We start from the raw sequence: 23183 nt of genomic DNA on the forward strand, positions 1-23183 counted from the left end.
TTCGATTCCGGTCAAGGGCATGTATCTGGGTTGCGGGCACATCCCCAGTGGGAGATGTGCAGGAGGCAGCTGATCGATGTTTCTCTCTCATCGATGTTTCTAGCTCTCTATCTCTCTCCCTTCCTCTCTGTAAAAAATCAATAAAATATATTAAAAAAACAAACAAACAAACAAACAAACAAAAAAAAAAAAACAAAGCACAATAAAATTCAAGATCTGACTATATGCTGCCTACAAGAGACTCTCTTTGGCTTAAAAAACACACTTGGGCTAAGGGAAAAGGATAGAAAATATTCAATGCAAATGAAAACCAAAGAGAGCAGGATTAGCTATTATTATGTCAGACAATGAAGCTTGAGCTTGTAACCATCACTGCCAGGGCCTGGGGGCAGGAGGAGGGAGAGTGGCACAGAAGGAAGAGAAAAGGGGACATGGAAACTGGGGGTGAGGTCCTCACAAAGCAGCAGCAGGGTGGAGGGAGAGATCACTGGGTCTGGGTTCCAGCCCTGGCTGTTTCCAAGTGCTGTGTGAGCGTAGATTTGGATGCTGGCATGAAAGGAGAAAGAGGCAAAGGTGTAGCTGAGATTTCCAGCCCAGGTGACTCCGTATGTGGAGGCTGAAATCAGAGAAGTCAGGAGAGGGGACTGGCTTGAGCTGAGGAATAGGCCTACCCTCCTCTTGGGGTTCACCTGGAGAACAGAGTCTTCCTTGGAACTTTCTGGACCACCCAGACCCCAGGGAACTTCAGAGTTATTATGACCCCAGCTGTGCCTGGCCAAGGACCATGTTACACATGGCATCTGGTTGGGTAAGATTCCCTGCCTGGCCTGCTTGGATCTCAGTTTACCCATCTTTCAAATTGGAGGGGGTGTAACCTCAACATTGGAATGTTCCTGAAAGATCACTCCTAGGCCTACTGACCCCACCACCCTGGTTTTTCCATTCTTCTTATGGTGTTTTTTTTTTTTTTTTCTATTTTGAGTCTTTTTTTTTTTTTTTTTTTCCGCTTAAAGTATTACAAAGGGTATTACATAAGTGTCCTTTTTTCCCTCCCGCCCTTGACAAGCCCCTGCCCTCCCTTACCCCCCAGTGTCTTATGTCCATTAGTTATGGTTATATGGGTGCATACAAGTCCTTCGGTTGATCTCTTAACCCCCCCTCTCCTCCCCCCCAACCCTCCCTGGCCTTCCCACTGCAGTTTGACAATCAGTTTGAGGCAGCTCTGCCTCTGTATCTATTATTGTTCAAAAGTTTGTAATGGTCTTTATTATCCATGAATGAGTGAGATCATGTGGTATTTTTCCTTCATTGACTGGCTTGTTTCACTTAGCATAATGCTCTCCAGTTCCATCCATGCTGTTGCAAATGGTAGGAATTCCTTCTTTTTAACAGCAGCATAGTATTCCATCGTGTAGATGTACCAAAGTTTTCTAATCCATTCATCTACTGATGGGCACTTAGGCTGTTTCCAGATCTTAGCTATGGTGAATTGTGCTGCTATGAACATCTGGGTACATATATCCTTTCTGATTGGTGTTTCTGGTTTCTTGGGATATATTCCTACAAGGGGGATAACAGGGTCAAATGGGAGTTCCATTTCCAATTTTTTGAGGAACCTCCATACTGCCTTCCATAATGGCTGCACCAGTCTGCATTCCCACCAGCAGTGCACAAGTGTTCCTTTTTCTCCACATCCTCTCCAGCACTTGTCGTTTGTTGATTTGTTGATGATGGCCATTCTGACAGGTGTGAGATGGTACCTCATTGTTGTTTTGATTTGCATCTCTCGGATGATTAGTGACTTTGAGCATGTTTTCATATGTCTCTTGGCTTTCTGAATGTCCTCTTTTGAAAGGTGTCTATTTAGATCCTTTGCCCATTTTTTGATTGGATTGTTTATCTTCTTTTTGTTAAGTTGTCTGAGTTCCCTATAAATTTTGGAGATTAAGCCCTTATCAGATATGACGTTGGCAAATATGTTTTCCCACGAGGTGGGTTTTCTTGTTGTTTTGTTGATGGTTTCTTTTGCTGTGCAGAAGCTTTTTATTTTGATGTAGTCCCATTTGTTCAGTTTCTCTTTAGTTTCAACTGCCCTAGGAGCTGTATCAGTGAAGAAATTGTTTTGGCATATGTCTGAGATTTTGTTGCCTTTGTATTCTTCTAGAATTTTTATGGTTTCCTGTCGTACATTTAAGTCCTTTATCCATTTTGAGTTTATTTTTGTGTATGGTGTAAGTTGGTGGTCTAGTTTCATTTTCTTGCATATATCTGTCCAATTTTCCCAACACCATTTATTGAAGAGACTATCTTGATTCCATTGTATGTTCATGCCTCCTTTGTCAAAAATTAATTGAGCATATTGGTTCGGGCTAATTTCTGGACTCTCTATTCTATTCCACTGATCTATATGTCTGTTCTTGTGCCAGTACCAGGCAGTTTTGAGAACAGTGGCTTTGTAATACAGCTTGATATCTGGCATTGAGATCCCACCTACTTTGTTCTTTCTCAGGATTGCTGCAGATATTCGGGGTCTTTTTTTATTCCAGATGAATTTTTGGAGAGTTCGTTCAAGATCTTTGAGGAAGGCCATTGGTATTTTAATGGGAAGTGCGTTGAATTTATAGATTGCTTTGGGTAGTATGGACATTTTAATGATGTTGATTCTACCAATCCAAGAACATGGTATATTCTTCCATCTGTTTATGTCTTCCTCTATCTCTTTTTTCAACGTCCTGTAGTTTTCTGAGTAGAGGTCTTTAACCTCTTTAGTTAAGTTTATTCCTAGGTATCTTAATTTTTTTGGTGCTATGGTAAATGGGATTGTTTTTCTAATCTCTCTTTCTGAAAGTTCATTATTGGTGTATAGAAATGCCTCAGATTTCTTGGGGTTAATTTTGTATCCTGCTACATTGCCAAATTCATGTATTAAGTCTAGTAGCTTTTGGATGGAGTCTCTTGGGTTTTGTATGTATAATATCATGTCATCTGCAAATAAGGACAGTTTTACTTCCTCTTTTCCAATTTGGATGCCTTTTATTTCTTCTTCTTGTCTAATTGCAATGGCTAATACTTCCAGTACTATGTTGAACAGGAGTGGTGAAAGTGGGCATCCCTGTCTTGTTCCTGTTCTTAGGGGAAATGGTGTTAGTTTTTGACCATTGAGTATGATGTTGGCTGTGGGCCTGTCATATATGGCTTTTATTATGTTGAGGTACGATCCTTCTATTCCCACCTTTCTGAGAGTTTTTATCAAAAATGGGTGTTGGATTTTGTCGAATGCCTTTTCTGCATCAATTGATATGACCATGTGGTTTTTTTCTTTCAATTTGTTTATGTGATGTATCACATTTATTGATTTACGGATGTTGTACCATCCTTGCATCTCTGGGATAAATCCTACTTGGTCATGGTGTATGATCCTTCTGATGTACTGCTGGATCCGATTTGCTAAGATTTTGTTGAGGATTTTGGCATCTATGTTCATGAGGGATATTGGCCTGTAATTCTCTTTCATTGTGATGTCTTTACCTGGTTTTGGTATTAGGGTGATGCTGGCTTCATAGAATGAACTTGGAAGTGTTCCTTCCTCTTGAATTTTTTGTAGTAGTCTGAGGAGGGTAGGTTTTAGTTCTTCCTTGAATGTTTGGTAGAACTCCCCTGTGAAGCCGTCTGGCCCTGGGCTTTTGTTTGCTGGAAGCTTTCTGATGACTGCTTCAATTTCTTCCATAGTTATTGGCCTATTGAGGTTTTTGGATTCTTCCTGATTGAGTTTTGGAATGTTGTATTTTTCTAGGAATTTGTCCATTTCCTCCAGGTTGTCTAGTTTGTTGGAGTAGAGTTGCCCGAAGTATTGTTTAACAATCATTTGTATTTCTGTGGGGTCTGTTGTTATTTCGCCTCTATCATTTCTGATTTTGTTTATTTGGGACCTCTCTCTTTGCTTCTTGGTGAGCCTGGCTAGGGGTTTGTCAATCTTGTTTATCCTTTCAAAGAACCAGCTCTTGGTTTCATTGATTTTCTGTATTGTTTTTTTGGTCTCTATTTCATTGATTTCTGCTCTAATCTTTATTATCTCCTTCCTTCTGCTCAGTCTGGGGTTTTCTTGTTGCTCTCTTTCTAATTCTTTGAGTTGTAGAGTTAGATGGTTAACTACCATTTTTTCTTGTTTTTTGAGATAGGCCTGTAGAGCTATAAACTTCCCTCTCAGGACTGCTTTCATTGTGTCCCAGAGGTTTTGGATTGTTGTGTTTTCATTGTCATTAGTGTCCAGGATGTTTTTAATTTCTTCTTTGATGTCATCGGTAACCCAATCAATATTTAATAACATGCTATTCAGCTTCCAAGTGTTTGAGTATTTTGGGTTGTTTTTATTGTAGTTTATTTCTAACATTATGCCATCGTGGTCTGAGAAGATGCTTTTTATGATTTCAACCTTCTTGAATTTGTGGAGACTTTGCTGGTGACCCAATATGTGGTCTATTTTTGAATATGTCCCATGAGCACCTGAGAGGAATGTATATTCTGCAGCTGTGGGGTGAAGTGTTCTGAAGATGTCAATAAAGTCCATCTGATCTAGTGAGTCATTTAGGATTGCTGTTTCTTTGCTGATTGTTTGTCTAGCGGATTTATCCAGTGATGTCAGTGGTGTATTAAATTCCCCTACTATGATTGTATTATTGTCGATCTCACCCCTGATATCTTCCAGAAGTTTTCTTATGTATGTGGGTGCTCCTGCATTGGGTGCATATATGTTTACCAGGGTTATATCTTCTTGTTGTATTGATCCCTTTAGTATTATGAAGTGGCCTTCCTTATCTCTGGTTATGGCCTTCACTTTGAGATGTATTTTGTCAGATATAAGTATTGCTACCCCAGCTTTCTTTTCCTTTCCATTTGCGTGAAAGATATTTTTCCATCCCTTCACTTTCAGTCTGTGTGAGTCCCTTCTAATGAGGTGGGTCTCTTGTAGACAGCAAATGTATGGGTCATGTTTTTTTATCCATTCAGCCACTCGATGTCTTTTATTTGGAGCATTTAGTCCATTTACATTTAAAGTTATTATTGAAAGGTACTTGTTTGTAGCCATTTCTTTTTTTGTGTGTGTGTGGCTGTTTTCTTTCTGAGCTTGATATTTCTTCTTTTTACACCAGTCCCTTTAGCATTTCTTGCATGGCTGGCTTGGTGGTGATAAACTCCCTTAGCCCTTTTTTGTCTGTGAAGCTTCTTATTTCCCCTTCAATTTTGAATGATAGCCTTGCTGGATAGAGTATTCTTGGATTCAGTCCTTTGCTTTGCATCACTTTGTAGATTTCCGTCCATTCTTTTCTGGCCTGATGAGTTTCTGTTGAGAAATCATTTGATAATCTAATGGGAGCTCCCTTGTATGTTACTTTTCGTCTTTCTCTTGCAGCCTGTAAGACTCTCTCTTTATCCTGAACATTTGCCATGGTAATTATGATGTGTCTTGGTGTGGGTCTTTTCGGGTTCACCTTGTTTGGGACTCTCTGGGCTTGTGTGACTTTTTTCTTCCCCACCTCAGGGAAGTTTTCTGATATTATTTCTTTGAATAGGTTTTCTAATCCATGTTCATCTTTCTGTTGTTCTGGCACCCCTATTATTCGTATGTTGTTTCGTTTCATGTTGTCCCAAAGTTCCCTTAGGCTCTCCTCCTGTCTTTTAATTTTTTTCTCCATTTGCAGTACAGTTTGAGTGTGTTTTGCTTCCTTGTCTTCTAATTCACTAATTCGGTCCTCCGCTTCTCCCAGTCTACTGTTGATACTTTCAATGGTGTTTTTTATTGCAGCTATGTCGCTCTTCATTTCTTCTTGGGACTTACTTAAGTTGTTGATTTTTTCATCTGTTTCTTCTAGCTTCTTGCATAAGTAGTTGAGTTTTTCATCTGTTTCTTCTTGCTTCTTGAACATGTGGTGCATGTACTCTAGGAACCTTATTCTGAATTCTTTTTCCGTCATGTTGCATATCTCTGTCTCACTTAGCTGCTTTTCTGGCAAGTCCTCCTTTTCTTTCCTTTGGGGGTTTCTTTGTCTACCCATGTTTGATCTCACTGACATGACTAGTTGTTGAGTCGTTCAGTGGCTGGACCCTGGGTGGCAGTGGCCTCTCCCTGGGTGGCAGTGGCTCCTCGGGCTGTGGTTGCTCCTTGGGCGGTTGTGGTAGCAGCGGCTCCTCTGTTGATAGCAGAGCCTCTGGTGGGTGCTGTTCACAGTTGTGGTGGCTCTTCTGGCTGGTGGAGGGAGGCTTCACACACAGCAACTGTTCCCCAGGCAGAGCGTGTGGTGATCAGGAGGCCACTGTTGCTTGAATCTGCTGCGTTGATTTAAAGGCACAAAATACAACACAACAAGGCACAATGTACCAGGCACTGAACACTATTGTATTTACGATATTACTAACCCCAAATAAAGGTGGCCACCCGAGCTAAGAGAGTTGGGAGATAAGGGGGAAAGAAGAGCAAAATGTAGAAGAGAAAAAAGAAAGAAAGAAAAAAAGGAGTGCAAAAATGAAATTGGAAAAAGGGAGGGGAAAAAGAGGAGGAAAAAAAAAAAAGTAAGAGAGAAAAGAGAATGAAGTATAAAAGGGGAAGAGACTATTTATATGCGGAGAAAACTCCTATAGGTCCACCACTAATACCAACAAATTACAGCAACAGATTCCTGGAGATGAATACAAACTACAAACAACCAATAATATCAAGCGACGCAAGGGGAAACAGAAGCACAGAAATAACCAGGGGGGCGGGGGGGAGAGGGAGGGGCAGGAAAATAAAAAGAATAAGCAGTCTAACATCTCAAACAATCCAAAAAAAAAAAAAACCCCAATATACTCGTCAATCAAGCAAACAACAATAAAACACTAGAGAGAGAAAAGAAGAAGAAGAGAAAAAAAAAATTGGATTGTGAAGGAAGATTAGGGAAAGGTGTATAAGGATTTGGAACAGGGGATTGGACGTAGGATATATAAGCAGGGTTAAATTTTGACAGGGGGTAAAAGAATAGGGAAAATCAAAAGCTGGAGTAGGGTAAGAGAAACAGGACAGCAAAAGGGAAAAAGTGGGGAAGATTGTTTAGCACAGAGGCAAATTGAAGTAGAGAAAAATGTTGCTAAAGGAACGATGAAAATAGAATGGAGAACATTAGTCCCAAAATAAAATAAAGACAAAATAAAATGACACTTTAAAAAATGGTAAAATGGTAGCGGTAATAATACTAGTTAAAAATAAAAATGTAGTAGCTGAAGGGGCAAAATCAGGTAATGGAGAAAAAGAAAAAATAAAAAAAATAAAAAAAATATTTTCTTAGTTAAAAGGAGAAAAAGTAATTTAAAAAAATAAAAATAAAAATGTGGAGTAATGCAGGTGCTTCAGATCTTCTACTCTTCTTATTGGCACGCCCGGAATTCAGGAGAATGTTGAGTTTCCCTCTGATACACTGTTCCTCCGTGTTGTAAGCCACAGTCCTGATTTTAAAGTCGGCCGTAAAATCCCCTTATTGCCTTATCTGTATTTACAGAAGAGTCAGTTCGTGGCTCTGCCTCTGGGTGGCAGTGTGTCTGGATTGACCTCCGAGGCTATAAGTTCTCTCTGACCAGTTCTCTGACCAGTTCTCTATTGTACCTGAACCAGCTCCGCCCAGAGTTGGTTCCCCAGGCACCACTCCCAGCTCTGTTTCCCAGGCTCCCCAAAAACAATCTTCCCCTACAAGCTCTGCTAGTGACCCCAACTGGGCAATCACATGTACTGCGGTCAACAATCAAACTCACAGAAGTAAGAGGAAGTGTGCAAACAAGAGCCTGGGAAGCTGTTCGAACTCGCAGGGTTCCACCCTCCAGAGCTGCGCGGAGTGTCTGCGCGGAGTGTCTGCGTGGAGTGTCTGCGCGCGCTCAAGCCCCTGGCAACAAGTAGGCGGCTATCAGGGAAACTCTGAGGCAGCCCTTTTGCATCCAGTCCAACTATGGGCTCATTTATAGTGTTACCTTCTGGCAGCAGCCCTGCGGGAGCCCATCCCTCTTGCGAGTCACGCTGGCCTCTATGGGCGCGGGTTTTGGAGGGCGGAAATTTCCCCCTGCGCCCGCGCGCGCGTTCCTCGCTCCAACCTGAACTGCAAACCGCACCTTTGGGGTAAGTCTAACCTTTCCGTGGAGGGGTGCAGGTCTCCTCTGGCTCTTGCAGTCGCGCTGCTTGCGAGTCGTTGCCTCCGGGTTAGTAGCCGCCGGGTTAGTAGCTGCCGGGTTAGTAGCCGATCTCTGGATGCCGGTAACCGCTTCCCAAGATGACGCGGTCTCGCCGCTGCGCTGGCGCCCAGGGGGAAGTTTCAGCCTCAATCTCTAACCATCCGCATTTTTTAGGAGTTCTCTGTCTTTCCTGGCTGCAGACTGTCTCTCAGCTGAACCTCCCCAGCTTGATCGGGCTGATTGTTACCCGTTTCAGCTGCTCGCCCCTATCTGCTCCCAACACGTCCGTCTAAGCCTCCGCCATTTTTCCTCTCCTCTTCTTATGGTGTTTTATTGGCTCAGGTCCTCATGCAGCTCTTGGCTCACCTGGCTGGGAACTCACTTGCTGCCTTGTAGCCCCACTTGGGGCCTCAGGACAGCTCAGCAAGTCTCACATTTCCAGCTCTGTCCATATGTCAGGCAAGTGTTTCAAATTCTCTCTATGTCTTGGAGGACTCAGGACTCAGGGTCAAAGAATTTCAGCACCTTGGTGGAGGTGAACCCTCTGGGGGAATTCTGCTTGGGTGGAATTGGGGAGTAGGCCAGCTTTTGAGCTTGGGGTGTCAGCATTTTGAAAAACCCTAACTTAACTCTGGTGCCCTGTCACATATAGAAATTTTTTGATATTTGCAACCATAGTAAAACAAAGATTTATATGTTTGATATTTATTTTATATATTTAAATGCCATTTAACAAAGAAAAATCAACCAAAAAAAATGAGTTCGCTTGTCACCTATGACATGCGTGTCATAGGTTTGCCATCACTGGAGTAGGGGGATGGGAGCAATTGGACTGGGGAAGGAGATTAGGGGTTGATGCTTGTTAGTAGGATGGGCAGGAGCCAGGCATTGAAATTGGGGGTTTTCAATGGAGAGGAACTGTGCTGGCAGTTAGAAAGACATGAGCAGAGCAAGGACGATAAGTCAGGTACAGAGGTCACCAGGGTGGAGAGCTCTGGAGGCCTAGCAACTGGCAAAACTTGGAAAACAAGGACTTCAACCCTAGGGTAATCTTACTTTCCCTAACATATCACTGGTCATGGGGTTTGGACTCCCTGACCTTTCATATCTCTGGCTATGCTGTTCAGACCCCCTCTTATGACAGGTCTGGTCTGACCCCACTGGTCTAACACCTGGTGCTGTTCTCGCAGTCAGTCGTAGTCAACAGCTGCTGCTCATTCCTCCCTAGAAATAACATCTGGGCATCAGTTGTATTTCAGCTCCAGGCCCAGAAAGGCAGCCAAACCACTCAGGACCATCTGCATTGACCCTTTGCCCTGGCACAAACCAATCAGTGGAGACCACAACCCTGAAAGGACCCACTTGGAAAGCTGATGGATATTCCATTGAGATCCTCCCTGGGATCTCCCCTAAGATCTCCACTCTTAAAGCTTTTAGGATGGAGGACCCAGTGCGCTCTCCCTCCTGGAAGCATGCCCATGCCTTTCTGCACCCATCCCCTCCCCTCCCATCCCCCATTACCATTACCTTTACCTTCCTCACTCCCAAGCTCCAGGGGCCCTTCTTTTGCTTCTGTAAGTTGTTTTCTGAACTCCTTTGTTCTGCCATCCATTTCTGATACCTCTGCAATTTTCTAAGTAAAAGTTCTCTTACAGTTTGAGTCTTGCCTCTGAATTCTTCCCTAGTCAGAACTCTAATTCCAAGGTTGGTGAACCAAGGTCTGGTCTGACCCCTCTAGTCTAACACCTGGTGCTGTTCTCGCCGTCACAGTCAACAGCACCAGAAAACAAGAGACCCTGTCTTAACTAGGAGAGGTCAGGAGGAACCAGTGAGCCCACTGCAGCCTGCCCCACCCTCTCATTGGAGAATGGTGCCCTGACACTGCTGGGCAACTGTCCTGATGTGGGCTTCAGGAACTTTGCATCTCTGGTTCTGCCTCTACCTCCCCATATATGTCATGACTCCTCTCTGTGCCTCAAGTCCCCTCACATGAGGCTGAGAGCCTCTGCCACCCACAGCTGTCAGTAGTAATAACATCGCGGGGGCAGCAACATTAGCAACAGAACAGTTCATTGAGCACTTGCTAGGAAGTGGACTCTGGGTAGGTATCTAACATGGATTACCTCTTTACCCTCCTACAGTCCAGGGAGCAGATTCCTACCCTCTCATTTTACAGATGGAGAGAAGATGCAGAGAGCAGTGAAGCGACTTGCCCAATGTGGTCGTGCCAGGACTGGAACTTGCTTTTCCCCGACTCCCTTCGGTGCTTATAGCACAAACCAGGCAAGTGGCCTCTTGGGAGGTGGATGTGAAACCCACACCCTCTGCTGGTGCCTCCTGAGAGTCAGCCTCTTGTCTCTCTGGCCCTCTGAGTGTTCCCTCCCAGGTGCTGTGAGGACCCATGGGTTGCTGGGAATGCACTTGGCTGCAGTCTAGCTTGAGCCTGGATCCCCCCTTTGACAGGGCAGTCCCCTGATGGGGTTCAGTGGGTTGTGTGTGGGAAGGATATCAACAGCAGGCAGAGGATATGTTGTCTACTCACCTGACTTCATAGCTGGCTCTTCCTGGGCCCGGGCACACAGCTCGCTCAGGCCCATCTGCTCCCAGGTCTGCAGAGCAAGGTCCCAGGCCTGCTGCTCCCCAAGTTGAGCCACCAGGCATGAGGCTACCTCCTCTGGTTGCGCTGGGGTCACCCCAGGAGAGTGCTGGCAGAGATGCTTATCAGGCAGCCGCAGCAGGAACTCCCTCAGCTGCTCCTTGCTCATACACTCTAACATCTGGGCCAGCCGCTGCTGGACTCGATGGGCCATCTCTGCTGCTCTGGCCATGTCTGCTGCACTGGCCATGTTTGCTGCACTTGTCATCTCAGTTCCGACTCCGAGGGCCTCAGGGATGTTCACTGGAGATGAGGTAGGTGGGGAGGGCATTAGGCAGGTAAAGAATAGCAGTCATTCTTGTCCCCTACCATATCCCAATACCAGACTCCCCCCCCCCCCCCCGCCCCACCGGGGTCATTACTGGTTCCCTGGCAAACTCCTCTTCAGCACTATGAACCCATTTTTGAAATCCTCTTGGTTTCTTCCAATAGATGATGCTGGGAGAAGGGAGGTGAAGGGAAGAGGCAGGGAAAGCCATAAAGGGAGGAGCCCAGAGAAGGCAGAGACATTTGCAGAAGTCAGGTTACTGAGATGCTGGGGTAGGGGCAGTGAGAAGAGTGAAGTGGTGGGGATGGGAGGATGGGATCTTCAGGATACTCACTGTTCTGTGCTCTCCAGTCTTCCCTCCTGTGAGACCCGGAGCTCTGGAGCCACCTTGAGCTTTAATGCTGACAGGAGATGGGGTGAGGGGAGAGGCAAAGCACAGGGTGGGTTTTTAGATCCCAGGGTGGAGCTCAGAGCTGCTTCTCCCAGGTCTCTTCAGAATGCTCCTGGCCCTAGGCAACCAAAGGGGGAGAATGGCCTCACCCAGCCAGAGCCTGAATAGAGGGTGTAACCAGGGGAGAGGTGGGGCCAGTACAGGCCTGCAGAGCTTGTACTACTTATAGCCAGACATCCACAGGCCACATGTACAGGCAGGCCATGGGCATGAGTTCTGGTAGAGTACTGTGGTAATGCATGAGACAGGTCAGTAAGCCAGGACAAGTGGAAGAGGGAAACTGAGCAGATATCTGAACAAACTGGCAGAGCAATTTACAGCAGACACAGAGGTCACCTCCCTAGAGATAACACCTAGTTCTCAGTTGTATTGTGACAGAAGTCCTGAAAAAACCAAGGGACACTTTAAAGAAGCAGAGGGACACTGTTTTAATTACGCAGGGCAGGGGGCGGGGGGACTCCGGGAATAATTTCCAAATCAGAGTGAAGAAACATGCAGAGCCTATCTATATATATTCCGCTGGGGTCTTTGTCTTGCAGATACGGTTCCACCCCCTTTCAGGGGCTTACAGGAAGGCCCCCAGGTGTTGGGGGTTCCCAGGTAATATCCCATGATCTGTCCTGGGGCCAGTGATAATGACCTGCCTCCCCAGGGCAGTGCTTTGTTTACAGTTTTTATGGCCTGACACACCTTGCAAGACCAGTTTCCTCCTCAGTATTTCAGCTCCAGGCTCAGAAAAATAGCAAAACCAGGTAGGTGACACCAGCACCAGCTGCAATGACTAAAGACCCCCTGCCCTGGCACTGACCAATCAGTAGAGACCAGGACCCTGAAAGAGCCCACCTAGAAAACTGATGAATACTCTGCTAAAACCCTCCTCTAGGATTCCCACCTGCAAGAGAGAAAAAAACTCTCCAGTCAAAGGACCCAGCATGTGCTCTCCCTCTGGGGAACACACCCAGGTCTTTTCCTTCTCTCTCTTCTTCCCCCACAGGCACACACCTCCTAAAGTCTAAGGGACCCCACAAGACTTGTAAGCAGGGGAGCCATGGTCAGAAGTAGCTCATCCCAGGCTAACCCCCTGAACCTGTCTCCCTTTTCTCAGACTTCCCAGTGAGCTAAAGCAGCCCTGCCTTGGCTCATTTATTTCCAATAACATTTTTAGAGAACCAAAGCAGCCCAGCCTAGGTCTCTCCTGTGGCCTCTTCTATGCTAAGCCCTTCCTTGTTTTACTGTCCCCAGCTATAATAAACACACCCTCATAGTCACTTGGTCTTGTGTTGTCAAGAACACACATACTGGCCGCCCTTATGCCAACCTGCTCAGGGCCAGGTCCCCTGCCTAATAACATCTGGTGCCCCAGAGGGGACATTTTTTCCTGAGGCTATGGAACCCAGCTGGCTCACTTGCTCTGACTGGGATTGTCTTGTCATGGTATAGAGTGGCAGGATTCCAGAGGAGCCCACCCAGAACCATCTCGTAGACTCAGACCCATGCTAGGTACCAGCTGGGGCCCTCTGGGCCCTACATGCTCCTCATTTTGCATTGGGTGAGTTCCTTTGGAATTCTGGACCTACCTCTCACCCCTATTTTAAGGTAAGAGGCTCACTTTCTTTGATCTGTTTTTTAAAAATCCTTGTGGTAGAGCTAAAGGTTAAGGGTTGAGAGAACCCAGGCTAAGGCAGGACAGGTAGACAAAAATGAATGGCTGTTTTTTAACTCCCAGCCTCAGCCCTCCTTAATATTTCTGCAGTGCCAAAACCGGTTTGGCTCAGTGGATAGAGCGTCGGCCTGCGGACTGAAAGGTCCCAGGTTCGATTCCGGTCAAGGGCATGTACCTGGGTTGCGAACACATCCCCTGTAGGGGGTGTGCAGGAGGCAGCTAATCGATGTTTCTCTCTCATCGATGTTTCTAACTCTCTATCTCTCTCCCTTCCTCTCTGTAAAAAATTAATAAAATATATTTTAAAAAAAATATTTCTGCAGATATACAATAAACAGGAAGCCTTTACTTGCAAGTATTTACAGAAATGGGGAAATGTAATGTTAAAACATAGCTATTTGATGCCTAAATCAAATTTTGCATGCAAAATTAGAAAAAGCTGGCTCTAAAATTAAACGGAACGAATGGAAATCTTATCTTAAGTACAAACTAGAAGCTCCTAGGAAAAGCATAGGTAAATCACACTCACAGTAGAAAACCAGAAAAAAAACACTCTCAAGTAGAGGGAAAATAGCAATTGATGTATTCCTTGTATTACGGGTGCCTGAAGGTAGTGTGTGGGTTCTTGACTTCATGTAGGAAAGGTTTCGCAATATGAGTCCAGATGATTTTGAGACCATGTTTACTAAAAGTGGGAACAGTGAAACAAAGGAAAGGCTGAATGTAGAAGTGTAACCAGACAATCAATGGGTCCCTGTTGCCTGTCACTACTTGAGCCAATTAAGTAGAACCATATCTGATCACTTATTCCAATACTGCCAGCAGCATGGGAGAGTAGCAGGTCATCCACAAAAATCTGCTCTCCACCCCACCATAAGGCAGCTTCTTATACTGAAAGGGCTAGGGCTACGCCCTCCATCTTGCCCCAGATCCTCCATTTTTGGGCAGCAGCCATTAGCCATGTGCTCAGCAAGGAGCTTCTTCCCAGAAGCCCAAGCCTCTGCTAGCCACACCTAGCATTTCTTTAAATTAACCAATGATAATCAAGGGAAGTGCGTGCCATAGACACAACCACAATCTGTGTAACAAGACCCAGACTTGCGCCTGGCCAATCGGCAGGGCCCACAGTCCTCTCTCCTCCCCTTACTCCAACCCCCCTATAAAACCCCTCTCCCCACAGAGCTGGCTCTCTCTCTGCCTCCTGCCTCTGTGTCAGCAAGTGTGGTAGATGAGGAGCTCGAGCTAGCTCGAATAAAGACTCTTTTGCTTTTTCATTGGACTCGGCTGGCTCCCTGGTGGTCTTTTGGGGATCCTGAAATCTGGGCATAACAATATTAGGTAGAAGGATAAACATTACATAGGGAAGTAGACAAAAAGGGCAAATGGGTAGTTTACAGATATGCAAAAGGGCTGGGGTCTTCAAAGGGCTAGTGATATGCAAAGGCTGGGGGTCCTCAAAGGGCTGGCAGCTCTGGTTCTGGCTTTGGTTTCTGCTTTCCACGAGAATAGGGAGCTCCCTGATGGGGAGAATGGGCTGCATTTCCAGGTGAGTTCCCAGGTCCCACAGGCAACTGCCATCCAGGTTAGAATGTGCCTTCATTAATCAGAATAAAACAATCAGGGTTAACAGCACATGATTACTATTTCTTACAATTATAGTTGGTCCCCAATATTCTATTTCTGCCCCTATCAGAAGAATAAACAAAAGAGAGTCTAGGTGAGGCTGCTTTGGCTCACTGAGAAATAGAAGTCACAGTGGCAGAAGTGAGCTCACTGGAAAGTCAGAGAAAAAGGGGGCCTTGGAGACAGGTTCAGGAAGTAAGCCTGAGATGAACTGCTGCTGCCCACTGCTTTCCTGGTTGCAAGTCTTGAGGGGTACCTTAGTATTTAGGAGACAGAGAGCAGTGATATGAGCTGTGTGCATGCTCTAGCAACAGCATGCCCTAGGTAGGGTATGTTTATTAAAGCTGGGGACAGTGAAATGAAGAAAGTGCTTAGGATAGAAGAAGCAACAAAAGAAAGTCAGAGAAATGGGGGCCTTGGAGACATGTTCAGGGGATAAGCCTGGGACAAGCTGCCACTGCCCACTGCTCTCCTGATTGCAAGTCTCATGAGGACCCTTAGAGAAAAAGAGCAGAGACAGAAGGTGGAGGCATGCTCCAGCAAGAGTGCACCATGGGTTCTTTGTCTTGAGGCTTTTTATGTTTCTCTGGCAGGACAGAATCCTAGGGGAGGTCAAATGGGAGGGTTTTAACATAATATTCATTAACTTTTCAGGTGTGTCCTCCAATGTGTTGATTCATTAAAACATAGGTAAGAAGGGTCAGGGGTTATTTTCTATTTTTTTTTGGTAAGGGATTATAAATACATTAGGTCACCTGAATAGCAGATGGACTGAGCCCCAAAATGGTGCCAGCACCCAAAGATGGGAGTCAGAGGTTTTTAAAGGACAATGGCAGGCTGTTTCTGGGTGAAGAATTCTCTGGACATGTTGGGATTCTGGGAAACTCTGGAGGGGAGAGAGAATGGTTTTAGCAGTGGAATGTGGTTTAAACAAGTGGAATGTCCACTGTGAAGTGGCCTAAAGGTCAGTTCCCAGGGGAGGGGGAATTGATTCTTACATATGATCATACTTAACATGCCAGCCTTTTTGTTTTATGGAACAGGGACGAAGGTCATATCTTCCATAGTTACTTCCTGCTGAGAGGGGCCATCGAGATCACAGGGGTTGGACTTTGATTGTAGTAAGCTGGAACATTGTATAGATACCTCCTGGTTGGAGTGAATGCCTGTGGCAGTATGATTTCCCTGAGAGACTGGATGATGAAGGCTCAAAAGCGGTCCTGTTGAATGACTTGGTAAAAGCTGTTCCTGAGGCTGCCACAGTGTCATTTGTTTGGTTTTGCTGATTTTCTGGGCCTGGAGCTGAAACACAATTGAGGCCTAGATGTTATCTGCCACCCCAATCATTAACCAAGGCTTTGTCCTGGTGATGTAAGTCTGTGGGGCCTTTTCAGAGAATGGGCAGCTTCAGTCTTCCATGGCCAGTCTCAGGAGGTCTGGGAGCTCCAAGCAGTATCCAGATGGCAGCAGCCTTGCAGGACTGGCTGAGGTCTGACCTAGAGAAGATTGGCTGGTGTGGGATGGAGGGTCAGCAATGGAGGGGAGATTACTGATTGTGCGTCCTCCTTGGCTGGTTTTGGAGGGTCAATAAGGGATGGAGGCCTAATTGAGGCTGGCAATCGAGTCACCTGAGTAGGATTCAGAGGTACGCCCAGGTTGAGCTGCCGCTGCCTACTGCTCTGCCAGTAGCAAACTCAGGGTGACCAAAGCCTGGGTGATGGCTCCCCATTCCTGGGGAACTCCCTGGGGTTTCAGCACTAATTGTTAGGGTCACCAAAGGAGAGGCGCATGAGGCCAAAGTGGTAAGGGATTATAAATTTACTAGAGGCCTGGTGCACGAAATTTGTGCATGGGAGGGTGTGTCCCTCAGTCCAGCCTGTACCCTCTCTCAATCCGGGTCCTTTTGGGGGATGTCAGACTGCCAGATTAGGCCTGATCCCACAGATCAGGATATCCCTCTCGCAATCCGGGTCTGTTGGCTCCTAACTGCTCTGCCTGCCTGCCTGATCATCCCTAATTGCTCATCTGGCTGCCTGATTTCACCCCTAAAACTCAAGCTTATTTTTATTTTTATTTTTAGTATTTGTATTTCTTCTGTATTTTTTATTTTAAAAGTTAAGCTTCTTGAGAACATGATGCATTTAACATTATTCCATATTCCTCACAGAGAGCTAAGCATGGTAAACACAGCAAATACTTAATACATATGGGCTTCTATATAAACACTTTCCAACCAGGAATGTTTTAATAGGCAGTCTCCAAAAACTTTAATTGGAAAACCTAAAAGTAGAGTGCTCAGATTTCAGGGATCAGGTCTGTTAGCAGGATTTCTATCTCAATTAAACTCTAATTCTTAGCTCTCAACAGTCTGGACAAATTGCCCTTCACTGTCTCTAAAGTTTCTTATTCGTCACTATCCCATTTTCCTTTCTTTTTTTTTTTTGAGTTTAATGTTTTATATCCACATAAGTATCAACATATCATACAAAACCCACCTGCCAGCCTAGCTGGGCATGCAGGAGGGGGGTCCATGGGAGCATAGAAAACCATGGTTCTTGTCCCAAAAGAGGAGAAAATGGGTTTACAGTCAAAGAAACAAAAGCAGAACTCAACATGATCAAGGAGAAGCCTTGAAACTGCCTTGAGTGGAGGTTCTGGGGGCAGTGGTGCATCTCGGCTGGCCAAGCGGTATTTGCAGCAGCCTCAGTTCCTGGGAAACCTGGGGTCAGAGAGGGCCCAGCTCTTGAGGTTACGTTTTTAATAATTTTGCTTTTGCGGGAAGGAGGGCTTCTGGGCAGCAGCTCCATGTGGGGGTAACCTGTGCAGGTTTCACTTCAGGAGGGGAAGTTGGGTCTGTGGGGTGATCCCGCCCCGCCCCCAAATGTCACAGCTGAGGTTCTTGGAAGTGGCCCAGGGAGTTCCTTCCTGCCTTCTTCCTGGCCTGATCCCAGGTCTGTGGCTTAAAAATCAGAGCACCAGGCTGAGGCTGAGCACCCCAGGGGCCTTTGTAAACATGGCAGGTACAGGCAGGGGGAGCTTGGGGGAACTGTAGGAACTGGTGGGGGCAGCCAGAGCCAGGGGAGGGCAGTGCCCATGGGGAAAGGGGGCATGGGCTGGAGGAGGTATGCTCCTCTAACAGAGATTTAGAGGTACAGAGACTAAGAGAGACAGAGAGGACAGAGATGGGGATAGAAAGAGTGACAGGAAGAGAGAGACTCAGAGAAAGCAAGAGAGAGAGAGAGAGATTGAGACAGAGAAAGAAAGATTCACAAAAAAAGAGAGACAGACAGAAAGATGGAGTCCTGCTCTGTATGAGTCAGCTGGCTGTGGGGGGCAGGGTTAGGGAGGGAGGCCAGGACTTGCTCGGGATGTGTCAGTGTGACGGTAAGTGCATCGTTGTGTTGCATGAGGGAGGTGTGCTGGTAATACAGCACCAGCTCCTTCAGAGACCCATACAGGTTGTAGGGCTCGGCAAAACCCAAGCCAGTGGCCGTGCGGTAGATGACACAGTGCTTGGTATCACCATCCATCACCACAGAGCAGGCACAGCAGCCCCGGGCGGCTCTCACGGATGAGGAAGGGACCACCCCGCCTGCCGTTCAGCATTTCCTCAGCCTGCGTGCAGTTGATCTTGCCCACATACCAGGTTTGTTCCTCATGTTGGGGAGGTCATCCTCATCCTCCATCAGTGCATACTGGTCTTCAGTCTCATTTTTGATTCCCAACCACTCGATGATTTTCTTCTGCCGGGCGCCTTTCTGGGTGAGCCATACCCGGCACTGGTCTCGGATCTTGCGCTTGCTGCATGAGGTCTGGCTTCAGGTTGTTCATGCGCTTATCGATCTCCTGGTTGTCCGAGGCCTGTTATCCGCATTTCCTGTTCCAGCTTCGTGTGGCTCTTGTAGGCCTTGGTGATGCGAGACTTGAGCTGTTCTGAGTTCAGCAGGGTCCTCTGCATCTCGTTTTCATTGCCCTTACACCGGAAGCGCTCCAGGTACTCCTGGCTGCCCTTCTCTTTAGTCTGGCCCTGCTCTTCCAAGTTCTTGATGGTTTCATTGAAGGCTTGATTGCTGTGCGCTTCATCTGCAGTTCCTGGGAGATTCGCGTGTGTACTCCCCATAGAGCTGGTCGTACTCCCAGCTCTTCTCCCCTGCTTCAAACCAAGGTAACAAACAAATAATTTCTCGCCAGAAGTCACATCCAAATACTGCGAGACTGAGGACTATAGGGCTCACTATGTACATGCGCAATAACAGGCTCACAGTCTACCGCAGGCACCCAGGCGGCCTCCGCAATCCCACAATCCTCTGGTCGCACACTTCCGGTTTCTCTAGCTCCTCCTTAAGTGGTGTTTCCTTTAGGTGCATTGCGGCGTCCAGAGCCTCCAGTTGGAGAGGATTTTTCTGTTTTGGCGTTGATAGCTGTTCACTATTTGGAATCAGTGAAGTTTCGGGAGCACTGCCGCTGCCATGAGCATGTCGGTCCCAAGCGCACTCAGGAAACAACCGCCCATTCAGGCCACAGCTGGCGCCGTCCTGGTTCGCAAGGAGAAAGGTACTGTGCTGAGCCGTTTCCAATCGGATCTTCCTCTCCCTTCCCCGGCACACTCCCAACCTACTCCAGGCTGACCACCCCAACCCCGCAGACCCTTAAGACCTTCCCCTCCATTTCGGCTTTTCCCCATCACACTCGCACCCTATCGCATTGCCTAGGGTCGCCCCTAACCGCTCCGGGGGGCGGGGCCAGCTGGTTCTGGTCTTGACGCCTGGCCTTTAGGATTAGGTCATCTGGATACCAGATGGGCTGAGCCCCCAAATGGCGCCAGCAACCAAAGACAGGCGTCAGAATTTTGTTCTGGTTTGTTTAATTTTTAAAGGATGTCATCAAGAACATCATTGAAGAGGGACCAGGACTAAGGTTGTTCTATCCTGAGAAGGTCTGGAGTGTGTAAACCATTTCCTCCTGAGTTAGAGAAGATACCTGGTTAGAGAAGATGAAATCTTATGATTCATTAGCTGGGTGTGAAGTTCAAATCGTTTGGCCTTGTTTAATTGTTTTGTCCCATTATTCCACTTGAGGAATTTCCCTAGCCTATTACTATCCTGCCACACTTGGAGTAGAACACAATTAAGGAATCTACCCTCATAAAGATTTCCCTGACTTTCTCTGGGACCTTGATGGGTTTTGCAAAGGAATTTAACTGTTAGAGAATATGGTTCTGGCCATTCTGATCTATTCCAATTAATATACCTACTGGTTTCTGGGAGCAAATCAATAGAATTAGCAAATAGAGTCTGCTGGAAAACTACTATAGAGAAGTCTGTATTTATTAAAGAAAGCCAGGTCACTGTAATAAAGATTATGGGAAGTGGAAATAGAATTTAGAAAGAGAAAAGAAACAAAAGTTAGCATAGAGTTGCTCTGAGGGCATTTCCCCTTCTCTTCACTGATAGTTTGGAATTATCATTAAAAGGGAAGCCACTTAGGACCCTCATAGATCATGGGGCTACTTATCTGTTCTAAACCACACCTAACTAAGTTGCCTCCTCCCTCAGAATAAAGCTTCTACACAAATGGTAGGGCTATCTAATCAGTGTCTGTTTTTTAATCGGAACCAGTTGCCTATCCAAGTAGGGAACGTTATGGGACAATATGTCTTTTTACTAATTAAATCTGCTTGATTCACCTGATAGTGTGATATTTTCTTGAAATCAGTGACACCCACATATCTTTTTTCCCCCCAAAAGGGTGGTATGTATTTTAAAAAATGTACCCAGATGGGGAAAAAAAAAATTCAAAAGTGGGTGGCCAGATAGCCCAGTTGGGTAGAACATCATCCCAATACGCCAAAGTTGTGGGTACAATCTCTAGTCAGGGCATATACAAGAATCAACGAATGAATACATAAATAAGTGGAACAACAAATCATCTATGTCTCTCTCTCAAATCAATAAATTTAAAAAAAAAATGGGTGAATGGATTTGTCCATCCTGAACCAACAACATTTGAGTGGCAACCCACTATTGAAGTATTGAAAATGATTGTCCTTGTTTTACAAATGAAGTATTTTTAAAATATCCTCAACAGAGGATATTTTTTCCATTGATTTCTAGAGGGAGTAGAAGAGAGAGAGGAGGGGGAGAGAGAGAAACGTCAACACGAGAGAGACACATCAATTGGTTGCCTCCCTCACATGCCCCTACTGCTCTTGCTCCCTGAGCAAAACCGGCCAGGGCTACAAGTGAAGTCTTTACAAGGCCAGAGGTGTGAATCCAGAAGGTCAAAGCCCACCAAATCCTTTTACCTTCTAATATCTCCTCTATTCGTCTTAAACAACATACAGATAATTGACTTTATGAAACCAAAGTCCTTCTAGGAGAAGATTGATTTTCTTTCTCTACACCTTTGAAATGCAAGTACCTGATCTTCTTCAAGATCTCTTGTCTGGGCCATCTTTTTTTTATTTATTTTTTTTATTTTTCGCTTAAAGTATTACAAAGGGTATTACATAAGTGTCCTTCCCCCCCCCCCCCCCCCCCCGCCCTTGACACGCCCCTGACTGGGCCATCTTTTAAAATACAAATCTCTGGGAAGTAAGTCCTATCAAAATGGGAAAAACCTTAGGTCTATCTGAGCAAATCAATTTAACTTATTTCAGATATTCCTTATTATATTAGACTAGAGGCCCGGTGCACAAAAATTTGTGCACTGGTGGGGGGGGGGTTCCCCCAGCCCGGCCAGTGCCCTCTCGCAGTCTGGGACCCCTCGGGAGATAACGACCTGCTGGCTTAGGCCTGCTCCGGGGAGGCAGAGGGCAGGCCCAATCCCTAGGTGCAGAGCAGGGCTGATTGGGGAGTTGGGGCACCACCCCGTCATGCACAGAGCAGGGCAGATCGGGAGGTTGCAATGCCACCCTCAGTCACGCTCATGGTAGGGCTGATTGGAGGGTTGGGGCACCGCCCCCTGTCACACTCAAGGCAGGGTCGATGAGGAGGTTGTGGCGCCACCCCGTCATGCACAGAGCAGGGCCGATCAGGGGATTGGGGCTCTGCCCCCTGTCACTCACAGAGCAGGGCCCATTAGGGGGTTGAGGAGCTCCCTGCTGTCACTCACAGAGTAGGGCCGATAGGGGAGTTGGGGCACCGCCCCCTGTCACACACAGAGCAGGGCGGATCAGGGGCTTGGGGCGCTGCACCCTATCACACTCAGGGCAGGGCCAATGGGGAGGTTATGGCTCTACCCTGTCACACACAGAGCAAGGCCAGTGGAGGGGGGTTGGGGCGCCACCCTCTATCACCCACAGAGCAGGGCCGATCAAGGGGTTGGGGTGCCGCCACTGTCACACTTGGGGCAGGGCCGATGGAGAGGTTATGGCTCTACCCTGTCACACACAGAGCCGCAGGGCAATCAGGGGATTGGGGAGCTCCCCCCATCAAGCACAGAGCAGGGCTGATCAGGGGGTTGGGGCGCCTTCCCCTGTCACGAACAGAGCAGGGCGGATAGGGAGGTTGTGGCCCTGCCGCCTGTCACACACAGAGCCGCAGGGCGATCAGGGGGTTTGGGCGCTGCCCCCTGTCACGCTGATCCCAGTGCCAGGAGCCTCGTTGCTCCGCTGATCCCGGTGCCGGAAGGCATATTACCCTTTTACTATATAGAATAGAGGCCTGGTGCACGGGTAGGGGCCAGCTGGTTTGCCCTGAAGGGTGTCCTGGATCAGGGTAGGGGTCCCCACTGGGGTGCCTGGCCAGTCTGGGTGAGGGGCTGAGGGCTGTCTTCCGGAAGCGAGCTACTGAAGCTTCCAACAGCTCCTTTTTTTCTTTTTTCTTTTTTCTTTTTATTCTGGGCCAGCTTTAGCTCTGAGGCCTTGCTGCTGAAAACATCGATACAATGTTGCTAAAGCCCGGCTGAATGAAAGCCGGTTTCTGGGCTTTTGTTTATCTTCTTATTTGCAACATAGTACATAGTTGCTTAGAGTTGTAGCTCAGAGGCCGGTTAGTGAGGCGGGAACGTTGGAGTCCTCCTTCACTGCAGCAAGTAAGCCTCATGTTCGCTTCCAGCTGCCTGGCTGCCAGCCGCCATCTTGGCTGACAGTTAATTTGCATATACTCACTGATTAGCCAATGAAAAGGGTAGCGGTCGTACACCAATTACCATGTTTCTCTTTTATTAGTGTAGATTGTTAGATATTCCTTTTTAATTCTGACTAAAGTTATTGAATATCTACATACTTTGAAATAACATGAATTACTAAAATGTTTGCCACAAAAGTCTTACATTCACCTGCTTTTGGCGTTCTATTGCAGAGTGTCTATAGAGTGGTTTTGAAACTGTT

The 23183-nt window shown here is 46.5% G+C and overlaps 1 protein-coding gene and 1 pseudogene across 3 annotated transcripts in view; both read right to left on the reverse strand.

The window, feature by feature from the left end:
* The window catches only part of LOC138993990 (NACHT, LRR and PYD domains-containing protein 1-like), a 90822-nt gene extending 79923 nt beyond the window's left edge, over positions 1-10899 (reverse strand). For 2 of the 3 annotated variants that reach the window (XM_070393551.1, XM_070393552.1), the window contains exon 1: positions 10733-10859. In XM_070393551.1, the coding sequence (XP_070249652.1) occupies positions 10733-10787 (55 nt within the window). In that variant the 5' untranslated portion in view covers positions 10788-10859. Of the gene's footprint in view, positions 1-10732 lie in introns of all 3 variants that reach the window. The other variant, XM_070393553.1, reaches the window with a different exon arrangement.
* A 7218-nt stretch (positions 10900-18117) lies between these two features.
* Positions 18118-19095, reverse strand: LOC138994979 (phosphatidylinositol 3-kinase regulatory subunit beta pseudogene; annotated as a pseudogene).
* Between the last annotated feature and the right edge of the window lie 4088 nt (positions 19096-23183).

This window comes from Myotis yumanensis, unplaced genomic scaffold (assembly GCF_028538775.1).
Source record: "Myotis yumanensis isolate MYYU_CA2020_CCGP unplaced genomic scaffold, mMyoYum1.0.hap1 SCAF_16, whole genome shotgun sequence".
In the NCBI taxonomy this organism is placed as follows: domain Eukaryota; kingdom Metazoa; phylum Chordata; class Mammalia; order Chiroptera; family Vespertilionidae; genus Myotis; species Myotis yumanensis.